General features: G+C 42.0%; 1 protein-coding gene across 1 annotated transcript in view; it reads left to right on the forward strand.

Annotated features, from left to right (window-relative positions):
- The window catches only part of LOC127570071 (immunoglobulin superfamily member 3-like), a 123,463-nt gene that overhangs the window by 44,829 nt on the left and 54,488 nt on the right, over window positions 1-24,146 (forward strand). Inside the window, exon 2 of the mRNA XM_052015328.1 lies at window positions 5,723-6,100. Coding sequence (XP_051871288.1) covers window positions 5,723-6,100 — 378 coding nt within the window. The remainder of the gene's footprint in view (window positions 1-5,722; window positions 6,101-24,146) is intronic.

Genomic DNA, 24,146 nt, shown 5'->3' on the forward strand with positions numbered 1-24,146 from the left:
CCTGGGTTTAGGGTTTTACGACCATCTCTGGGTCACTGAATATTATTGTGATGTTTGTAGTAAGGAACTGTACCATTAATGCAAGTTTCCTAAGGGGAAAAATGATATAATATTCAAAATATTATAAAATTCAAAATAAAAATGAATTAAAGGTTCCCTTTATGATATTGAGATCTTTGACAGGTGGTTCTTGGCCTTTGATTACTGCTCAAAGCCACATATACAAAGAGATTTGAGGCAACATTTCAGGAAGGGTTTAAGCAATAACAAAAGTTTTAAACAGTACACAGGGACCTAGGGATATACATGCATAAATAAGATGTTAGTAAAGTGCATAGGATTCTGGAATTAATAAATATGAGGCAAAAGTTACAATGGCCACAAGGAGATATTGAGCTTTTACAACCCTGGCTAGGCTACAACTAGAATATTACTTCCAGTTTTAATTGCAACATTTTAGAAAGGACTTGAAGGTAGCAGAGAGCGTGCAGAAGAGATTTCCCAGAATTTTTCCAGGGGTGAGGGATTTCGGTTGTATGGGTAAACTGGAGATGCTGGGGTGGTTCTCCTTGGAGCAGAGAAGGTTGAGAAAAGATTTGATCAAGGCGTGCAAGATTCTGACTGGTTAAGAGAAGAAGATGGAGAGAAGCTGTTCCCACTAGCAAATTCCCAGGACACAGATTTAAAATTTTAGGTTGAAAGTGGATGTGAGGGGGGGAGAAAGATTTTACTCAAAAAAATGCATATTGTCTGGAACTCTGACTGTAAGGACAATGGAAACAGTCAGTCAATATCTTTTAAAAGGAAATTGGATATTTCATTGAGAAAGAAGTATTTGCAGGCCATGGATAAAGAACAGCCACTAGGGCTGGTACAGACTAGATGGACTGAAAGGCCTCTAAAACAGAAAATGCTGGGAACACTTAATAGTTCAGGCAGCATCTGTGGAAAGAGAAACAAATATACTCTTCAGGTCGAAAACACGATGATGCTGGAGGAACTCAGCAGACCAGGCAGCATCCACGGAGAAAAGCAGGCGGTCAATGTTTCAGGTCAGGACCCTTCTTCAAGACTGAAGACAGGAAAAGGGGAAGCCCAATATATAGGAGGGAAAAGCAGAGCAGTGATAGGTGGACAAAAGAGGGAGGTGAGATGGGCACAAGGTGGCGATAGGCAGATGCAGGTAAGAGATAGTGATAGGCAGGCGCGGGGCAGGAGGGGAGAGCAGATCTACTGGGGGATGGGTCAAAGGTAAGGAGAGAAAGGTGAAAAAAGGTAGAAAAAAGGAGGCTAGGAAAAGGAAGAGGAGAAGAAGCATGGGGGTGGGGGGTCCCCAGTTACCTAAAGTGGGAGAATTCAATGTTCATGCCGTTAGGCTGCAAGGTTCCAAGACGGAAAATGAGGTGCTGTTCCTCCAGTTTGCGCTTGGAGTTCTCCTGGCAGTGGAGGAGGCCGAGGACTGACATATCAGTGATATTGTGGGAGGGGGAGTTGAAATGACTGGCAACGGGGAGATGCAGATCCCACCCCCCGCGCCCCCCCCCCCCCCCCCCCCCCCACTCCATCTCTGATATGTCAGTCCTTGGCCTCCTCCACTGCCAGGAGAATTCCAAGTGCAAACTGGAGGAACAGCACCTCATTTTCCGTCTTGGAAACTTGCAGACTAACGGCATGAACATTGAATTCTCCCACTTTAAGTAATCCCCACCCCGCTTCCCCACAACCCCCCTCCCCCACCACCACCACGCTTCTTCTCTTCTTCCCTTTCCTAGCCTCTCTTTTTTACTTTTTTCCCCTTTCTCTCCTTACCTTTGACCCATCCCCCAGTGGATCTGCTCTCACCTCCTCCCCCACACCTGCCTATCACTGTCTCTTACCTGCATTTACCTATCACCACCTTGTGCCTACACTGCCTCCCCTCTTTTGTCCACCTATCACTGCTCTGCTTTCCCCCCCTATATATTGGGCTTCCCCTTTTCCTATCTTCAGCCCTGAAGAAGGGGCCTGACCTGAAACGTCGACTGCCTGCTTTTCTCCATGGATGCTGCCTGGCCTACGGAGTTCCCCCAGCATCATAGTGTTTTTTCATCTAGATTCCGGCATCTGCAGTCCTTTGCTTATCTGGCTTTTCAGGTCGCCAGATGCTGTCTGACCTGCTGAGCGTTTTCAGCATTTTCTGTTTTTATTTCAGGATTCTTGCATCTGCCGTTCTTTTTGATTTTTATCCTATGCCATAACTGTTCCATGGTTCTGTGACGGTCCCCAGTTTAACCCGCAGACTCTGTTAGATTAGCTGCAGAATAGGCCTCACCTCGAGCAATCTAGTGAACAGCCAGGTTCTCATTCTTAGTCATAATCCACTGCTGCTGTGGAACAGGATCATGCTTCATTGTGATGGAGACGGTGATTATTGACTACTGGACGAATGTTACTATGGGTGAGGTTCTGCATCGCTGTCCTCCAAAAGGAGACAAAGGGAAAAGAAAAATAGAATCCAATTTTAAGGAAAATGATTTCTTTCATAGCTCTCAAGAGAACTCTGTATGCTAGAACAGTCTTGCTGATAATTTAACTTCTAGGGACCCAGAGCAGGACTATTCAATTCATGCTGTTTGATGTATTTGTTTATTTCAACAGTAATTTCATATAGTGAGTTTGATGTGTTTCTTAAATCAATCCTGTGATAATTTTTTAGAACTGTCTTCAGAAAATAGGGAATGAATAATAACCTTTGTGTTAGTTTAAGCAATAACATGTCATCAAGGATTGACTGCATGTTGCAGTAAATGGTTTGGTGCGGTGAAATATATCTCTGTGTATTGTGCTTTGTACAGTCAAGCAGTTTTATTCATATTTGTACCTTAACAAAGGGAGAATAAAAGGAGAGCTATATCACCGAGCTGTGTGAGCATGGAAATGTATTCATGTTTTCCTGTCATTTCTTGATTTGAGATATTGTTCTTGTAAAATAATCCAAGTTCAAGAACAAAATATGAAACTGTAGCAGTTAACTCTTTCTTTTCTTGAAAATGCATTTTGAAATAATAACTCTGATAACTTAATCTAGAAACATGAGTGTGTATAACTTGTTTCAGCTCCGCTTGATACTCTAAGTCACATCGGTCCCCAGACACTGGACGTCTCTTCTTTGCTCAAAATCGAGGTGGTATGTAATTCCTCAGCAGTCCACAAACACACCTCTGTTAACTTTCGTCCTGGATTAATGAGAACTATTGACTCCACAATAGAACTTGATCCTTGCCTGTTATTCAGTTTTTAAATTCAGGATCTGTCCTTTTTATTAGATTCTGTTCATTCTTACTTTTCCTTAATATATCTGCACCATTGGCATAGACTAAGTGAGCTATTATGTACAGTGGGTAGTGGACATTTTATGTTATTTGATAGGGAGGTTTTAAGTTGGTTTCCTAAAATGATATTTGAAGCTGTTTCAGATATTTTTCACTTTTTTCTGTTGATTATGGGTTTCATTTATAGTACTTGAATGAATGAAATTGTGATAGTTAGGCATCCTCAAGCTGTGTAGAGACCTGTTCCTGTTTATGGTCTAACCTGTTCCTGGCTATTGTTTATAGCCATAGGAAACATCTTCTCTCAAGTGAATGTAGTTTTGGAAATTATACTCTAATTGCTGTTTGTGGACCCCTGTCATTTCAAAAATTCCAATCATGAGTAAGAGGGCAGTGTCAAATATCTGTGAAGTTATGCATTCTTCATAAAAGCTCCCGTGATGGCTCAGCGAGTTTATTCAATGAATAGTAAATCCTGTTTGATCCTCCTCTGAACGCCTTTATGATGCATTTATACGATACATTCTCACAACTGACTCTCAAACTTGTGCAGTGTACCTTGTTTATTAAGGGCCAAACTGAATGGTACACTCTCCTCCATGAAGTCTCACTCAGGTTAGTCTTGACCCATGATTCAAGCTGGGTTTCTAATTGCAGTGGCAGTTATAAATAAAGTTTGGATAGTCGTGTTGTGAATGCACCTGTGGCAGATTTCAACAGAGGGTATTTTACAACCAAATTGTAAACACCATTTATTTACCAAGGGGAAATTAGCTGTGGTTTATTTGCTGTGGATTGTGTGTGTATGTGCATGTTAATGTGTGCTTGCACACGAAAAGCATAAACCTTTGAGGAGATGATTGAATCTTGCTTCAGTGGTACCTAGAGGAAAGTTTTGGTTATTATTTCCAATGACGATTCATACGTCTGAACCCAACACTGACTGAAGGGACTGGAGTGTGCCAGCAGCCTAGGAGCTGTTCCCCAGCAAAGTGTGCACATCTTAAGGAAAAGAGCATTGTCCAGAATGGAAAGGATATTCTTCATCATCTGTCTGTCAACAAGAAAATAGAAGCTGATGCAAAAACATAAAATGCACGCAGCAAGTTGGGTAGCACCTATGAAAATAGAAACCAAGTTAACGTTTCAGGCCATTAGAGCCTGGAAAGAGAGAAAACAAGTTAGTGTTAAGTTGCAGAGAGGGTGGGGAAAGGCTGGGTAGGACAAAGGGAATATTTTTGATGGATGGGAGCAGGATTGTTACGGAGGTAAATGGTTGAAGAAGCTTTCCGGTGATAGATTAATGAGGGAAGTTGGAGAGAAACCAAAGGACCTGCTAAAATTGTAAAATGCAGGTCAGAGCTTTAGGAAGTTTCCAGTAGATCAGGCAGGGTCAGCGGAGAGAGAAAAACTGATTTAATGTTACAGGTGGATAAGCTACAGCAGAATTGCCCAGTTCTGATATAAATGGAGAAAGCGAGTTACTCGAAATTGTTGAAATCAACACAAGAGTCCCATAAGCTTTAAAGTGCCCAGATGGAAGGAGAGGTGCTCTTGCACAAGATTATGCTAGGCTTTGTTGGAATAGTGCAGGAGGCCACAGACAGGTCAGAGTGGATTGGGACGGTGAACTAAAGTCACAGACAACTGGAAGACCAGGCACACCCTTATAGACTGAATGTAGGTGCTCTGCAAAGTGTGTTTGGTTTCTCCAGTGTAGAGGAGGCCACAGTGTGAGCACTGGATGCAGTACACTGGACTTGAAGTATAAGTGAATTGCTGCTTCACGTAAATGGACTGTTTAGGTCTCTGATTGGTGGGAAGGAATGAGGTAAAAGAGCAGTTGTTTCTCTAGAGGTTGCATGGGAAAGTGACAACTATAATCTGTTGCATGTACTTTGACAAATCATAATCTTATATTTCCAGTGATTTAGTGGTAAAAGTGATCCAAGTCTGGTGTCTGGCTGAACAGACCAGTGTGCCTGTGCAGTTAGGTGACCTTGGCCAGGCCTTTGTGTAGAACACTCCGACTGGCCTTGAGGCCCTCGGTTATGGAGGGAAACTACAGACCATTTCATTCCCTGTTATTGTGCAAAGACTGTTGGAAAGAGCAGGAGTTGTGGACCTTCTCAGGCCAAACTGTGGTTCTCATGTTATCTCCACTCAAGGTTAACTGGAGCTGCAGTTTGTGCTGTCCTGGTTGACAAATGAGGAATTCCTCATGGGGTGTTGTCTTCAGTGGTGGTTGGTGTTCATGGAATGCAAACCCAGTGAGAATCAGAGCCAGCAGCAAAAGTTTTGAGGGTTCGGGAAACATAATTCTGATTTGCTTATCTTGCATGGTAGATTAATTTTGAGAAATAGCATGTTTCTAACCATACACGTCTTTTTATATAAATTCACTTTTACAGGCTTGTGCACTGCTCAGAGGCGAGTTCAGGTACAGGAAGGCCCCCTGATCAGAACAGAAGGATACCACATAACCATATGGTGCAATGTGTCTGGATACTCAGGATCTACGCAGCAGAACTTTGAGTGGTCAATCTATCTGCCTTCAGCGCCCGAACGACAAATCCAGATGGTCAGCACAAATGATCCCAACTATGCCTATGCGGTGTATGCAAGCAGAGTGCGGAATAAGGAGGTCTACGTTGAGAGAATTGACCGAGACTCGGCCCTATTACACATTACCAAACTACAACTGGAAGATGCAGGGGAATATGAGTGCCACACTCCGAACACAGAATCTACATATTGGGGATCCTACAACGCCAAGGGGAATCTGACAGGTAGGTGACTCTTGGCTTTGCAGTGATAGCCATTGTCTTTGTTAATTGATGCACACATATCAAACATCTAATGTAGAACATTCTCATTGTTAAAACAATGAATTTTAACAACAATTATTTCACATTTCAACAATGCTGAAACAATTATTTTGAAGCACATTTGAATGCAGATTTTTCTCTTGAGGATAGTGAATAGTTTTACCTGGCCTGTTTTATAAAAAAAAAGACTTAATTTTTGATTAGTTTTGTAGACATAATACTGTATTATTATACAATACTGTATTACAACTTATTAAAGTAGGTTTCTGCTTATTTATTATATCTGTACTGAAACTTCAATAAAGTTGATATTACGGGCAGGGGCCTCTTTGGAACTGATCCCAGATGTAATATGTAATTCAAGGCAGTTTGTTGCAAAAGTATTTTGCATGCCAGGAGTCTGAATAATGTGTTTCATCTGGGGCCAATTTTACAGGTAAAGGTATCTGTCTCTAATGTGAAAAACATGAAAGGGTCCAAAAAAAATGCTGTTGCATTTCCCTTACAGCAAGTGGTGTTGGGAAAATTGCATTTCAGTATCACACAGCTTCATGCTTGAGAAATTTCTATTTGTGCACCATTAGCCACAAGTTTACAGTGGTACAAATAACGTAAGCTGCTTCTAAGTCAGTCCAAGAAGAAGATCTGGTCATGGAACAGGCTTCCTTAAACTACAAAGGATCATGATATTCAAGCAGCTAAACATGTCTTTGCACTTCCAGCTTCTGTGGTAGAATGCAACAAAGAGTTAAATGTAATGTGAAGTTGTTAGCTCAGCCTCCAGATAAAGGAGTGTTTCACAAGCCCTAATATTCCATGGCCTATCTTGTTTGCAGGCAACCCCCTGCATTACAGCCATTTGGATAATGGAAAAACATCCTTATAGAATTTGAAAATTACTTCCGAAAAGTTTTAAATATGGAATAAAATTGGCTCTCACAGAATTTATGTAAAGAATAAGTAAACAAATAAAGAAATTTCTTTCAACTTCCGTTCCTTGACACATATAGAAAGGACACTGCTTCATATCACAGAAAATCGCTGTTACGGACCGTTTTCTGGGAATAAAATCTCCCTCCCCTACCCTGTAACATGGGAGTTGCCTGTACTTGCTATGCAATTGAATTTTATAAAATTTGGAGCTTGCTTAAATTGGACCCAGAATCAGAATTATTATCACTGAAGTATGTTGTGAAATTTGTGGTTTTGTGGCAGCTGTAAAATGTAAAGACAAAAATCTATAAATTACTAAAATAAATAAATAGTGCAAAAATAGCAATAATGAGGTAGAGTTCATGGATCATTCAGAAATCTGATAGCAGAGGGAAAGAAGCTGTTCCTGAATTGTTGAGTGTGGGCCTTCAGGTTCCTGTACCTCCTCCCTGATGGAAATAATGTGAAGAGGGCATGTCCCGGATGGTGAGGGTTCTTAATGATGGACGCCTCCTTCTTGAGGCACCGCCTCTTATAGATGTCTTCGATGGAGGGTTGTGTCTGTGATGGAGCTTGCTGAGTCCATAACCCTCGGCAGCCTCTAGTGATCCTGCTAGTCAGAATTCTCTCCACAGTACATCTATAGGAATTTGTAAGAGTCTTTGGTGACATACCAAATCTCTTCAAACTCCTAATGAAGTAGAGCCACTGGCATGCCTTCTTCATGATTGCATCAATGTATTGGGCCCAGGATAGATCCTCTGAAATGTTGTTGCCCAGGGACTTGAAGCTGCTCATCCTTTCCACCGTTGACTCCTCAATGAAGACTGTATATAATTTGTATATACACAGCAATCACCAAGACTATGCAATGACGTCAAACAGCAGGCTTTAATAAATGTTTTGTTTGCACAAAATATTTCTACACATGTGATCTGAACACTCAGGCCTTAAATGAAGGGCTGAGGGCCTACGTAGTTGAAGGGGGCCTGACCTTGCCAGAACCGCTGCTGGGGAGTCCAAGGCATTCATTAATCCATTAATCATCCAGCTTGGTCCTCCTATAAGTGCTTAATTTTAATTTCCCTCTATCCCTCATACTTGATGACTTTGGATCCTTTTCACCACATAGATCTTCCCAAAACTGACCCTCTCCACCAGCCATGCCTCCAACCCCCCCCCCCCCCCCCCCCCCCCCCCCATGATCTGCAGCCCAGCTGTATTCTCTACAACTTCTGCACGGTGGACACGTGGCCTTTGTGCACACACTGCGGCCACTGACTGCTGCATAGTGCACAGTTTGCTGGGCACGACGTATGATAGAAATCTGTGGCTGGGGAACCTTGCGCGAGCCCATTCTCATGCACACCCGGATGTTAACCCATCCTTTCAAGTTCCATCCAATTTCTAGTTCCCCATATTTGCAACATGAATATGAACAGACATTTCCCTAATTTGTTTCAATGCCCCTCCTGTCTCCCATGTAGTGTGAAAGGTCATGGCTATCATGTGACAGTGACAACACTGACCCCTCTGGTCGGATGACAGCACTGCTCATTGGGTTGGAAGACACGCCACTGTCAATCAAGGTTTGGCTCCACCCCTGCCCCTCTGGGCACACCTAAACATTGGCTTTTGTAAAACACCTTTGCACCTGGCCCCGAGCGATTGGCTTGTTTGAATCACCTGGGCTGGCTCCACCCCCAGCCCTCCAGCAGTATAAAGAGTGCCACATGCTTGTTTGCTGTCTTTTTGTCTTCTCTGAGGGAGGTGGAGGTAAGCTGTGCACTGCAAGGGTAATTAGTTAAGGATCCCTGGGACCTAAGAGCTGATGCTTGCACTGAGTCAAGGAGGGTGGCCGGTATCGTATTGTTTCTTCCTTGACTTGTTTGTACCCAGTTTGTTTTGTGTGTGTGTGCATCTCATCCCCATTGCTATTTCCCCCACGTTTCGCGATCACCAGTGTGTGTGTGAGTGTGCATCTGTTCCCATCCATCCTGTTCCTGCGTCTGTCTTTGTGAATAAATCATTTTTCAAAATCCAAAGACTGTGTCCAGTGTCCTCTACCTTTGAGACCCCAAAGGACCTTTTCTCACAACACCCTGTCAATCAACGTGGTGAAACAAGATTACTAATTCCACATTAAATACCTGGTTTGTGCACTGCAAAGCTGTGCCTGCACTCAAATTTGAACTTGGGGTGGTACAACTGCTGTGGAGAGAGCCTGAGTGCCTCTTTTATGTGGGTGCTTAGGGTAGCTAAAGATTACCTGAAGTAATGTGGTGTCCGGTACATCAAAAGTGACAGGCAGTTAGACTGACCAGGTCAGCTGACCTGTCCGTATCGTTGTGATACGTCGTGCACTACAATACGTATACTCTCCACTGCACCTGAAAAGCTCCTTGAAGAAACACCAAGATCAAATTCGTAACGGGTCAGTCACAGAGAAGAAAATGGAAAATTCCTCTCTGAAGCTCCACCCCCTCTCTGCCCACCATTTCTTCTCTGATACCCTGCAACTCTGCTGTCATTTCTTGTTCGCTGATTACTGTTCACGGTAACCTCCTCTTGTACGTGCTCAACACCGCCACATCAAGAAACAGATCTCACTTGAATGAACACAACAAATAAATATTCACCAAGCAAGCCAGCAATCTGATCTGTGGGGCACGATTCCCTGTAACAGAACTACTTCCTGATATCTACCAGCGTGCTTTGCTTGAAATTGTGACCCCTGCTTCTCCTCACCCAGTTAGTTGAAACAAATATCATTTCAAACACAGTCTAGTTCTTTCATCATCCCTTTAAACCTCAATCAGGTCACCCTCAGGCTATGTCTCCTTAAAGTGTAGCAGCCCAATTTCTTGAGCCTGTCTTCGTAACCAAGATGGTTTAAACTGCAAATTAATCATGTAAGCTCTCTGCACCCTTTCCAAATCTCAATGTCACCCAGTGTGTGAGAATATTGTAAATGGGGCCTAAACAAGATCTTGTGTAGGGAAGAAACAGTGATCTGATTCATCCTGGCTTGTGCGTGATGATCTGCAAGCATTCGGCTGCTCCCACGCAATTGCCCTGGTGTAGAGTACGGATGTGTAGATGCATCCGTTGCTCTGCTCTGTTGCTAGGCTTGGTGTGTGGTCCAATGGAGAAACCCTTTCATGCTTTGGTCCCCTAGCATTAAATGAGGGATCCTGTATTGGCCACATCCCTGGCAGATGAGCAGATCCTGGTATGATCCACAAAACAAAAATGGAGTTACTCGTCTTTGGTCAGCATCACTAAACTCAAATACAATTCTCAGCCAATGACTGTCTTTGCATACATTAATTCTGTTTCTTTCCCCCGATGTTGTTTGACTGACGGAATATTTCCAGCACTTTATTTTAATTAACCAGTTTATGTCTCTTTTCAGCCTATTGTACATCCTCCTCACAGTTTGCTTTCTGTTCCATATTTGGAAGCTGAGTTGCCAGCTCGGTCTCCTCACAGAAGTTGTAGATGCAGATTGTTCACAGCCGAGGTCCAAGCATTTATCCATATGGCACTCGGGGCTTATCCAAATCCACCTACAACCACTTTCAGCCATTTCTCAATTCATCACTTTAGCTTGCCACTAAACCCAGGGTATCAGCTATATAGAGAAGCCTCTTGTGCAATACTTTAGCAAAAGCTTTCTGAAAGCAGCATTTGAATATAACAGATAACTGCACAAAATTCAAACGTGTATTGCTATATTTGTTCCAGAAGTATAGGTATCCATAAATGGAATTTCTATTTCTGCATTTTCTTGCTATTATTATTTCTATATACTGCTTTTGATTTATTTAATAATCTTTCATATGGGAAGCCATGATATAGGAACTTTCACTATTTCATTTTGTTAAAGCATACTAAAATAAATCAAGAATATTTTCCAAGCAAATTGTTTTTATCTGATGTACATCCTTTGTTATCTTTTAAACCACCTTATAGGCCCTTGTCCTATCTATTCCTATAATTTCAATTCATTGACCTATATTGAATACACTGTTCTCCTCTAAATACAGCTTCTTTTTCTGTGGGGATTCAGGCTCCTAAAATCACAATTGCAAGTTGTTGATTCTGTCAAAGGTGAGTTTCTTTTTTGGACTGTGACACAAATTAATTTTTCAGTGTGTAAAAAGCATGAGAAGTCTCACGTCGATGCTGTATTTCAATTGCTGAGCTGGTGCCAGAGGCAGCTCTGACTGTCAGCGACGTTGTGATATAAATGAAGCAACTCAAATGCTTCAAGCAAGGAGACTTTTGTTCCCTCTTCTGCTGACAGTAGGTACTCAGAGCCACCACAGGCTGCTGTTTCCTTCTGGCTGGAGGCCACTTGATGTGCCTTTTTTCAGTATTGTTAGCCTGGTTGAGCTGCAATTTCTTTCTTTTCTCTCTCTCTCGACAGCCAAGTTTGCATAAAATTGATCAAACCCACACGAGGTGACAAATTAAATTGAGAATGTGGACTTTTAAGGGTATATAACATCCACTGCTAATGAAGTATGGTTTTAAAACATTTTAAGTGTCTCATTTCTAAATTTAACCACATCATAGATTGAACTAATCACCATTTTGCATTTCTACTAATTATGCTCTTTTGCAGACCTGCACGGCGCCTCCTACATGAGGCTGCAATTTATTTCGGGTCTGACTACTACACACCAATGTAACTGGGAATGGTTCTGTATAGTATTGTGAATTTTGTTCTGTTATTAAAATAGAGTGACTTACAACTGATGGATTTGACAACCTGATTAAAAGTGCATGTTTTGTGATGAAGGTATTTCCAATTGTATTATTGGCACGGCACGGTAGTGTAGCCGTTAGCGCGACGCTATTAAAGTGCCAGCAATCGGGGTTCAATTCCCGTCGCTGTCTGTAAGGAGTTTGTACATTCTCCCATGTCTGCGTGGGTTTCCTCCTGGTGCTCCGGTTTCCTCCCACATTGCAAAGACGTACGGGTAGGTTAATTGGGTTTAAAATGGGTGGTGCGGACTCGGTGGGCCGGAAGGGCCTGTTACCACGCTGTAAATAAAATGTTAAAAAATTTAAAAAATACCACATCCAGTTACCACTCAAACGTTGAGGATTTTTAAAAATATTTTTTGTTTTGCTATTATGTTCTAAAACAATGACTTTTATGTTCAGTGATGTGCAAATGAACTTAAACGGAGATGTAAGAAAAAAAACTGCTCAAATCTGGCTATAATCTTTCCTGATTGTAAATTGGTAACAAAGTAAAAATTTTACCTCATGATCTTTGGTAGTAATAATGTAAGAATTCCAAATCTTGTGAGGAGACTTCCCATTATCACCAATCCTATGATATGTGCTCTACTATATAATTATGTAGTACTCCAAACTATTAGTAAGTAGCAACGGTATATTGGAGAACCACTTCAGTGGAGGAGGAACTGACAGCGTTGATTTTCTTTATAGCTGAGGTCCACATAATGCAGGACTGACCAATTCCTGTAAATTGCACTCAGTCTGAGACAACTGTCTAGTCCTATTGTCTATGCAATTCTGTGCACTAGGGTAATGTCTTCTTTGATGAATAGATTGGCGTATTGACTGTCAATACTGGCTGTTATATTATCTCCAATGATCACTTGCAAAAATAAAAGTAAAATTTAAGCAGTTACACAGTATTCTATCTAATTCTGGTAAACTTTGCTTGAGGCAGGGTACATTCTACACAATATTACAAGTTTCAAATGTTAGCTATAGATCATGCTTTCCTGGTGTTTGTGTAAGCACTGATCTATATCTGGTGCTGGAGTGTGCAGCACTAATACACTGGGGTGTCCTTCCATCCCCATTACCATCCCCATTGAGTCTTCCTACCTCTATTATTATTGACATGACATCTTTCCTCAACGTTCCCCCGTGATGATTCATGCCACTATTTCAAAAGCTGTACCACTCCTCCACTGCAATCTTCATATGTCAATTCTGCAAAACAATGAATGTCTGTGGATTATTCAACTGCAGGAAGCATTACATTGTTCACAGCCAATGCTGTAAATCTGTACTTTCCACCAATTGTCTTTGGCTGGGAATTGGAAGAAAATCTCTAGTGTTTTATTTCCTGATTTTCTTGCCCTTGTCCCAGATTCATCAGGTTCCTCCCTCTGTAACTGAAAGGGTTGCATCAGGTGAAGATTCACACTGGACCAAAACACCTTTGTTTTAGTGGATACTCAAAATGAGTAGCTGAAAAGGAGAGTCAATGCAGAGTTTGCTGATCTCAAATGGGCACCAACTGGGTCCTATATATTCCTTTGCATCTAAAGTACAGAAAGGAAGTCCACAAAATAGCTAGTGACCCCTTGCAGAGCGTACAGATCAATATCAACCAAGGGCAAGTTCAGCCTCAGCTGCAGAGCCTTTAAGACTGAACAGCCTATTGGCATCCATTGTCAAGTGTCATACACAGTATTGGCAAGCAGCCAACAGCTTTATAACTGTCCCAGACGAGAGTCAAGTGCCTTCATGGAAGAGACGATTAACAAAAGAAGGACTTAAAACTTCTCTGCTCCCTGAATCCATGTAGTACTTTCATCCACAGAGGCATCAAAGGCATGTCTCCGTCAGTACTAACACTATCTTCGAGAATTTTCAAAGCATTTGCACATCAGTCAGTGTAAACAACGCTGTCTGGCAAGGGCATATCTCTTGTTTCCAGTCATTGTTTTTTTTCAACTCTTACATTTGACCCTTGACATAGGTCAATCCTCGGGCAGTCTACCAAGGCACTGTTGAAGCATACTTAAATCAGTATTTCAATATAATTGTCTGGCAAACAATTTTCCAAATAATTTTCTGCCGAGTGCCATGGATTTCTGAATTTGGGTGTTTGAGCTGATAGAATGGAAGTTAAATCTCCTTCTTGGAGTGAAAGTCGAGTAGCTATGGGAGTACAGCAGGGAAATCCAATCCTTCTGACTGAAATTGAGTCCCGGGCTCAGTTTAATTCAAACCCATCTGTCCTGAAAGGCAGAAGGAGCCTGGATTTTCCAGTCAGCATTATTTTAATCCCGGCAGTGATCCATGTAAAAAAAAATGTTAGACAGTTCTGATGAAGCAAATGCACCTAGAGCATTCGGCTGTCTCTCTTACAGATGCTGATTGAGTATCATTTGATATTCAGCATTTTCTGCTTATATTTTCAGTTTTACAGTTTTTATTCTCTATATTTAATAAAGAATTCCAATCTGTGCGAGTCACAAGTTAAAAAAAATAAAACTCATAAAACTCTACTGTTTCCCTCCATTGCTGGTGATTTCTTAAAATTGACAGTCCAATTATGTGAGAGAGCTGAATTACTGTGCAATTAATCTGATTCACAAGTCACCTAGGTATAGCAATTTAGAATGGGAAAAGGTCGCTCGGTCTCTCAAGTCTCGTATGCTGTTCTGTCTGATTCTGGATTTTCAGTGTCTCGGCTTCACTTGTCTGCCCGTGATCCGTCAGGGCCGAACTTTCTAATTGTTAGGTGGTGAGAGTGAAAAATCACTATGGTAGCTATCTGTTTTATTCCCTTGATAGCCACAAAAAATGTATTTCTGAATTTGTCACTGGCAGTCGGAGATGTTTTAATCACCTGTAATATTTGTTGGATAGCACTGGCAGGCGGTGGTAGTCATATATGGGCCTGCAGCAAAATGTTCAAAGAGTGTCTCACCACAGCCCTCAAGGTAAATCCACGTACTTCTGGAAAGCCCAGTCCAAGGTCTTTGTCGATGCTGATTGGCATCTCTCATCTTGTTCCATCATTTCAGCAAAGCACTCTTGTCTTTTGGTGCAAAATAAAGAAGTCTAAACTAGTTTGTGTGCTGAACCATTTCCTCCTGTTATGCCAGTACTGACATTGTAAAGAGACGTGTAGGAGCCTCTGTAGTTCTGTACTCCAGTATCTCGTATCCCGTTCTACTGGCTGTTTGTGACCCAGGCTAGGACGATCGCAGTCAGAATGCTGTATGGGAGCTTGCTGGTGGATCTTAGCAGCAGGGCATCATTTAGTAAGTGTGCAGAGTTCCGTGTGGTACCAACTATGGGGGAGGAGGAGGACAGCTGTGGACACTATATCACCAGAACAGATAGGGCTCTGTGATAGAGAGCAGTATGGGTCTGTGTACAATCTTGAGAAAGCAGGAAGAAAGCTCAGGCCTGATGGTAGGATGCATGGGGGAAGGAAGGGAAGGCAGGCTCTGTGCAGTGCTTGTGTGTGTGCTTTGTAGAATAAGGTGGAGTGGTGCCATTTGATGAGTGTTTGCAAATCCTTCTGGCTATTAGTTTTGTTAATTGTGGGAATGATAAACTACATGCAAGTTCAGCTCTAGCATAGGAGTCTTTACTTTCTAAATAAACATAAGAACATAAGAAATAGGAGCAGGACTAGGCCACCTGGCCCATCAAGTCTGCTCCACCATTCAGTAGAATCATGGCTGATCTGGCCGTGGATTTGAGATCCACCTACCTGCCTTTTCCCCACGACCCTTAATTCCCCTACTATGCAAAAATCTATCGATCTTAAATGTATTTGTGTCTTTAATATATTTAATGAGGTAGCCTCCACTGCTTCCCTGGGCAGAGAATTCCACAGATTCACTACTCTCTGGGAGGAGCAGTTCCTCCTCATCTCCATCCTAAATCTATTCCCCCCCCAATCTTGACGCTATGTCTCGTCGTTCTAGTCTCACCTACCAGTGGAAACAACCTTCCTGCCTTTACCTTAGCTATCCCTTTCATAATTTTATATGTTTCTATAAGATCCGCTCTCATTCTTCTGAATTCCAGCGAGTATAGTCCCAGGCGACTCAATCCCTCCTCATAGGCTAACCCCCTCATCTCCAGAATCAACCTGGAGAACCTCCTCTGCACCACCTCCAAAGCCAGTATATCCTTCCTCAAGTTAAGGAGACCAGAAATGCACACAGTACTCCAGGTGCAGCCTCACCAGTACCCTGTACAGTTGCAGCATAACCTCCCTGCTCTTAAATTCAATCCCTCTAGCAATGAAGGCCAACGTTCCATTTGCCTTCTTGATAACCTGTTGCACCTGCAAACCAACCTTTTACGATTCATGCACAAGCACTCCCAAGTCCCTCTGCACAACAGCATGCTGCAATCTTTCACTATTTAAATAATAATCTGATCTTCTAGTTTTCCTTCCAATGTGGATGACCTTGCATTTACCAGTGTTGTACTCCATCTGCCAAACCCTTGCCCACTCACTTAACCTATCTCTCTCTCTCTCTCTCTCTCTCTCCAGACTCTCTGCATAATTGGCTTTTCCACTCAACTTAGTGTCATCAGCAAACTTAGATATGCTACACCTGGTCCCCTCTTCCAAACCGTTAATATATATTGTGAACAGTTGTGGGCCCAGTACCGACCCCTGTGGCACCCCATTCACCACTAATTGCCAGCCGGAGAAATGCCCATTTATCCCAGCTCTCTGCCTTCTATTGATTAGCCAATCCTCTATCCATGCTAATACATTACCCCCAATTCCATGCATACTTATCTTACAGTCTTTTATCTGGCACCTTATCGAATGCCTTCTGGAAATTCAAGTACACAACATCCACTTGTTCCCCTCTATCCACTGCGCTCATTATATCCTCAAGGAACTCCAGTAGGTTTGTCAAACAGGGCCTGCCCCTCCTGAGTCCATGCTGGATTCAGATGTCCCCACTTTTATCCAGATGACTCGCTATTTCTTCCTTAATGATAGTTTCACACATTTTTCCTGACTACAGATGTTAAGCTAACTGGCCTACAGTTACTTGCCGTTTGCCTACATCCTTTTTTAAACAGTGGTGTGAAATAAGGAATTGAGACCAATCTGCCAGGACCTGCCCAGAGTCCAGAGAATTTTGGTAAATTATCACAAATGCCTCTACTATAACTTCTGCCATTTCTTTCAGTACCCTGGGATGCATCCCATCAGGACCAGGGAAGTTGTCTACCTTTAGGCCCACTAGTTTGCTCTCGTGGGCTGAAAGGTAGACAAGTCCCCTGGTGGGTGAAAAGGTGAAATTGGACTGTTCCTGCCTCTCTCAACATTCACTCACTAGCGCGCACACACAGATGTTAAGGCATTGCAATCCGTACAATGGTCTAGTTACAAGGTTTGCTTTCTAACCCAGCAAGCCTGGTTGTAAATTGGCTTTGGTACGTTAAGCCAGGACCAGGCCTGAGTGCAGTTGAAGAGGCTGTGATTGTCTCATCACTCACATGATGACTGCCGAGGGGGGTAACTGAGTAGCTGATGCGGGGACTCATTATCCACACATTCAGATTGGTAGAGTTGGTGTGGGGGATGTATAGGTAGAAAAATGAAATAAGGAATTGAGACCATTGAAGTGAAAAGTTTATGGATATTTATTACCATTACCTTTACAGATAGACAGATGGATTGCATATTTTAACGCCATATGAAACCGCTGCTTATCTCCATTGTAAATTGATTTAAAAATCCATTGAAACCTGTAACCAGCTGGAATGTACATTACAGAATGAGGCCTCTGTGGACGCTGCAATTATTATGAAATCCCAGCTTTTCTGAGCTCATTAAAGACTGTGTTTTTGGGTTTGAACTAGACAATCAGCCCTGTGTTGTTTCACAGAATGATTTGAAGTCCTTTTAAAGTTATTTGTTATAAATTAATTGGTCAAGAAATAAGTGCCATTGTCAGCGTATGTAGAGATTAACTGTAATTTATTTAATGCTATCAACCCAGTTGGCTGCATTTCCCCTGGTGATTTGTGGGCAGAAGAAGCTTTACCGTTCATTTGCCAATTGTAGTCTCAAGATGTTGAAATGTGGAATCCAGCATTAGCAATTCTATGAGTGCTACAAGAGAGAAAGGGATCACTAAGGAGATGTGTCCTGTGTAGATCCATGTTTGAATCTCTCCAATTGGGTTGCCAGCTATGCCATTACATTGCAAAGCTTCATGGTCTCCATGGTAAGCTATCCTTCTTCATCCTTTTATTTGTCTGTAGCCTTTGATGTGGTTAACCACTGTTACCCCTGTGCCCTGTTGGATGAAGGATTGATCTCATCTCCTTCCATTCTATCCACTCATTTGTAACCACCTGCTTCTATTTCTGCTCCATCTATTAACCCTCCCTTTCACCACCTCAAATTACCCTTGATTCCCTCCCATTTCCTCTCTACACACTGATCCTCAATGAAAACATCCAGAGCACCCAGGGAAACCCACACAGTCACAGGGAGAACATGCAGACTCTACACAGATAGCAGCCAAAGTCAGGATTGAACCTGGGTCCCTGGAGCCATGAGCCAGTAGCTCTACCTGCTGCACCATTCTGCTGCCCATCTGACACACAAACTACAGTGAAGGGGTTGAAAGATGCAATTATGAGACGCACTTCAGTGTCATCAATGTATACTTGGAATCAATATATTTTTGAATGTTTTCATTGAAGATCAGTGTGTAGATATGAAATAATAGAAGGGAATCAAGGGTAACTCCTTGAGGTGGTGAGATGAGGCGGTGATGTATTAGATGGAGCAGGACCTAGAAGCAGATGGTTAAAAATAGGTGGATGGAATGGGAGCAGATGAAGCCAGTCCTCCTGACTGGATGACCTGGAGGACACACAGTCACGGAGAATGCGCAAACTCCACACCGTCAGCATTGGAGGTCAGAATCAAAGGCGGGTCACTTGAGCTGTGAGGCAACAGCTCTACCAGCTGCGCCACTGTGCTGCCCATTTGCCAATTCCACCAATCCCAGCATAGGCAAGAGGCCTTTTCTACATTTGTTACCACATACTTGACTATACCAGTCTGTCCTGGCAGCCTTCCATCTTTCACCCATTGTCAGCTTGTGCTCCTTCAGACTTTGCGGCTCCTATGCAATCAAGGATCACCTCTTCACCCCAGTGGTCACAGCTCTATATTGACTCTTCATCAGGTATACAACCCTCAGATTTTTGCTGTCTTCCAGTTCTGATTTGAATTGGTCCACTATTTGTAGTTGTGCTTTTAGCTGCATGGGTCTGAAGTTCTGAAATATCCTCCCAAAACGTCTCTTCCTTGCAATATCCTCCTCCTCCTCCTCCTATGCAATGCTCAAAATCTATTTCCATCTCTTTACCTTTTTCACTGCCAAATGTTGTTTGATAATCACCTTGAAGTGTTTTATGATGTTAAAAGTATTGTATAATTGCAAGTTGTGGTTGTGCTGCACTACAACATGCACACACCTTTTGTTCTTGAACCAATTCAGGCATGGTTGGAAATAGAGCCCCATCAGTGAGACCAGAGTAAGCTTATTTCCCCAACCACGGCGGGGGGGGCGGGGGGCGGGGGGCTGGAAGCAGCATGTGATCTCTTGGTCTTTTATCAACAGCATCAACTAATTAGAGAAAAGGAAGGTTAAAGCAAGAACAGTTTTTTCCTACCACTCTTTTGAATTTTCTCTTTTCTTAACTCCTTGTTTGGTTCTTGGTAAGTCTCCTGGAAATTTTATTCACTTCTTGGAATTGCACTGTCAAAAGGGAACATTCTGAATATATTGGGGTTGGAGTGGATCTGTGACCTTGACAATTCTAATCAGGATAGGGTAAACAATTAAAATTGTTTAATTGGAGAGAGAAAATGTAACCAGGCTTAAATTCGATGTGGGAATTCTGCAAAATGTGAATTTAATAAAGCCAACCCATTGAAAGGTACAACCTGAGTCTGTCAGCAGGATGATGGCCAGCACCCCCTCTTCACAGGCATGTAAACGAGAGAAACCAATATGCACTTTAAGGCTTGCTGTTCATTGGCTAAGGGTGGCATGCTATAAGAAAAGCAAAAACTAGAGATGACAGAAATCTGAAATAAAAGCAGAAAATGCAGGAAGTGGTTGGGTGGCATCTGTAGAGAGAGAAACAGGGTTAATGTTTTAGGTCAGTGACTTAAAAGCTTGTTGCATTGTGACACTACAAGGACCATCTTTGCCACAGGCCCACTGCAGCAAAATTCGGTGGCACCCAAAGCATCAAGCTTTGCTGAACGGCCTGTAGACACTTTCCCATGGGCTGTCTGCCAATGTGGAGCGCACTGGAGGAAATTTGCAGGAAGTCTGTGAGTGGGGTTGAGTTGGGGGAATTGCAGGGAAGAGAACCGGGCGTTGCAAGCCTCATAGCAGCTGGCATAGGGGGAAAGGAGGTGGTGAGTAGTGGCATTGGAAGCTTTTTTTTTCTGGAGTCCATGGATGATGGCTCACAGGGAAGAGAGGACAGTGGGTCAGATGTTCAAGTGGACCCTGGGGTGAAGGGTTGACAGATTGGGGCCAAGTGGGGGAGGGGTGATTGGTGAGGGGAGGTGTTCAGCTAAGGTTTGGTGGGCATGGGTGACTGCAAATGGGGACAGGGTGGAGCCAGCAAGTAATTAATTGTGCAGGGAACCTGACATAGGTCCCCTTCAAAAGGCTTGGACCTTCTCTAGGAGGTCCCATTACATTATTGCTGCAGTAGAGAAAGCAATGCTATGAAAACCTGGAGCAAAAAAGCCACAGATGTGGGAAATCTAAAACAAAAATGGAAAATCTAGAAGAGGTCAGAATTCATCAGTGGGATAGAAACAGATGTTTAGGGTCAAGGACCCTGCACCAGAAGTGAGGAAACGAGTGCTTTCAGTTGTAGAGAGAAGGAGGGGTGGAGAGATCAGAGGGAGTGTTGGTGATAGACTGCAGACTAATGTTGTTAAGGTAACAATTACTTATAGAGAAAAATAGCAGTTGGAACAAAATGATACAGAGACTATTTGAAACAAAGGCACGCTCACATTGGTGGGATAAAGGGGGAATATGTGAAATTGGTACATTCATTATCAAAAACAGCTTGCTTCAGGAGTTCCCAATAATAGGTGCACCTCGTGACCTAGTTTCTTAGTGTTGCAAAGGGAATGATGTCATTCCATGGTTATCATATAACATAATTTTATGTACATCCAACAAAGGCACACCCACATCAGTGGGGATAAAGAGGGAATATAAACACATTATTTGCGAAATTGTAAATCGTGAGCCTGGTGAAAATTCTGGAATGGTACAGTGCACTCCAGAAGTGGTCACAATCACATTGCTCTCTGAAACTAACCCATTCTCATTTACTAGGAGTTGGGGGAAAAACCATGCAATGTCACTGAGTTTCTAGATCTACAAGTACTAACTTTTTTCTTAGTATAGTTTTACTTGAATTGAAATGACCTTGAAATGGGAATCCACTAATATCACATAAAGTGCTTTGTCACTATTTGGGTCTATGATTTGAACATCCCAGTTTCGTGTAGCGTGAATTTCTCTTTCTTGAGAAGTTACAGATTTGACGGGTTCTCTTCTAATCCATTTCTTCACCGAAAGCATGAAAAATGCTTCCCTTTTTAGTCACATGTCAGTATAATTGCAGGATTAATTTTGAATCCTTAATTTAAAATTCTCTCTTTTTCTGAATAATACATGATTAATCTGTGCTGATGCTTTGATTGCTAAGTATCTCATGCTTCAAATTGTACCAATCCCCTTTCAAAGTCTTGGCCCAAGATTTCCTGACGGTGACAAAGCAGCCTGCACTCGCTGCTCAACTAGTTGATCTCTGTGCTTTAGCACATTTTCTGGTGACATCTTCCTCAGTTAAACCACCTCCATCTCACTCAGCAAGTACACAGTGAGGCCCGTGTAAATATAAATAGCATCATGCTGCTGTGCCTGAGCAAGCCCCACCCACAGAAAAGCTATGTGTTTAATGTCCATTAGAAATCATCACTTAACAATCAGTGATTTCCCTCTACAGCTGCGGTTCATCTGATCCCGTGAATAGCTTTCATTGATGCCTCCGTGCAGCTTCCTTGGAAAACAGCCCCAGCGACACCCAGGGATTCCTTCGTATATGACCTCTGAAAGTGGAGAAGAAACATTCGGGTTAGCACCAGGAACCTTAAGTCCATACACTGGAAGCGCACACAAGTCCAGTATAAGTGGTAGAAGTGCACTACCTCTCAAAACACCCACTCACCTCTCCCATTAGCCACTATCTGCTAATATAGGAGGTATTATAGGAAATCACAACTTGAGTAGAAACAAATCATTCTTAGTCCTAAGGGACCTGTTAAGAAAAAGGGGAAAGAACACCTGTGGCTGTCCATACACCCTTCATTTCTCTTCCTGCTGTATATGGTAGAGATTTTATCTTGGTTCAAAATGGCCTTACGTGCTACTTTTGAAAATAGGAATAGTATATAATATTTTATTCACTGATGGTAGCTCCTGAGAGAATTAATTTCTTGCATTTTCTTCATCTAACCACCGCCATGAGGACTTTTAGATTTTACTATGTAAAATGCTGTCTTAATATACTTGATTCAAAAAAGATTTGGCCACCGAAGAGACTTTGAATGGTTTGAAATAAGAGCATTTCCAGGAGGTTTACAAAGACAAATATTAATAATCTTTCACATTTAACACAAGTGGAGATGACACAGACAGGTTGACCTATTCTACTCGATTCAATATGCCCAGAGACTAGTACAATAATCTGCACATGCAGAGTGAGGTGCAACTATTTCTAGCCTGCATATAAACTGACTGCTGGCAATACCAGATATTCTTTGTTATGGTTACAGTTCACGTATGTTCATGGTGTGTGTGGTGTACTTATGTATTATATGTAAAGGATTCGTATAGACAGAGGATGTAATGACATCAATATTGTAGGCACCATCTGTAGTGCATATTTTCCTGTTAGGGTAAAATAAACATTCTCGTTTGAAGCTCCTATGCCCCGTAACTGTATTGTGAGTGGAACCTCCCAGCATGGTTCACCCTGGGATATATTATGGTGCAGTCTTCAATTTCAATGCAGTGCAATAATAGGCAAGTGAAATGTTTTTACCGCATCCATTATGTGGTGAAAAACTTCCAGAAATAATGTTATAGATTTTGTTTTTTATGTAATTGGGTCATATCCCAAGGGAGTATTTTAAGTTGTGGACTGTAGTATTTGCACAATGGTAAAATGTATTGGGTTGAAAGTCATTTTCACTGGCCATATAATAACAGAGTAAATCTGGTAACAAACTGGCAGCACAACTCAAGCACTGTTGGGCTAGTCCAAAATGTTGTGAATGATGAGCTCTTGAGGGAGCATAGCCGACTCTGGTCTTTGCTAGGAGAATTCCAAAAAAAAGTAGTTTTGCACATTCAACAAGTTCTCTTACTCTAGTGTGAACAGTTCTCATTTGCTGCTAGTATTTTGGGATATTTTACAATATTAAAAGCACGATATCAATGCAAATTGCTGTTGTGACATTTTTTTGATATATTTAGTCTGCATCCGTTTATGTAACTACGATCTTTGTTCAATTTTGTAATTGTAAATAATTATATGTATGAATTTGCATAATATGCCATTTATATATCATCACATGTAAAACGACTTCATTATCAGTAATGCCACTGAAGATCTAGAGGCATTAATGATATTTTGCATTTTATGACCACTCAAGCCCTAAAAAATATAAATCTGATTGAATTAAGCTCCTCATGTGGCTGTTTCCGTCATGTAAAATGAAGATAATCCACTGATGAAATAAGGGGGCAGCTCACACACACATTCTAATCATTATGTGATGTTAGGTTTTCTTTTGTTGCAACACCTTTTCATACATTGTTTTGTTCTGTATTGGATACCAGACTGTAGAGTGTGATTGATCCAAAAGATTGGAATGAGGGAGAAGTGTCACTGTTCAAGTACATTGCTACACTTGTGTACAGAATTTTTTAGGTGGTACACTGGTTGGATGTGGTGTGTATTCTTCCATGGTTCTTATTTTATTTGGGCAATTTTGCTAACCAGACGGAGGTGGTAAGCCAGAGAAACGAGCCAGATTGAGTCTCAATGAGTGTAATAATTTTCTCACACGGGACTAGTTTCCATGAAGCATCAAACCATATTGACTGTGTGGGGATCATATTGTCATGCTGCTACTTTTGTACAATGCACTGGCTGGGATATACTG

Source organism: Pristis pectinata, chromosome 4, assembly GCF_009764475.1.
Source record: "Pristis pectinata isolate sPriPec2 chromosome 4, sPriPec2.1.pri, whole genome shotgun sequence".
In the NCBI taxonomy this organism is placed as follows: domain Eukaryota; kingdom Metazoa; phylum Chordata; class Chondrichthyes; order Rhinopristiformes; family Pristidae; genus Pristis; species Pristis pectinata.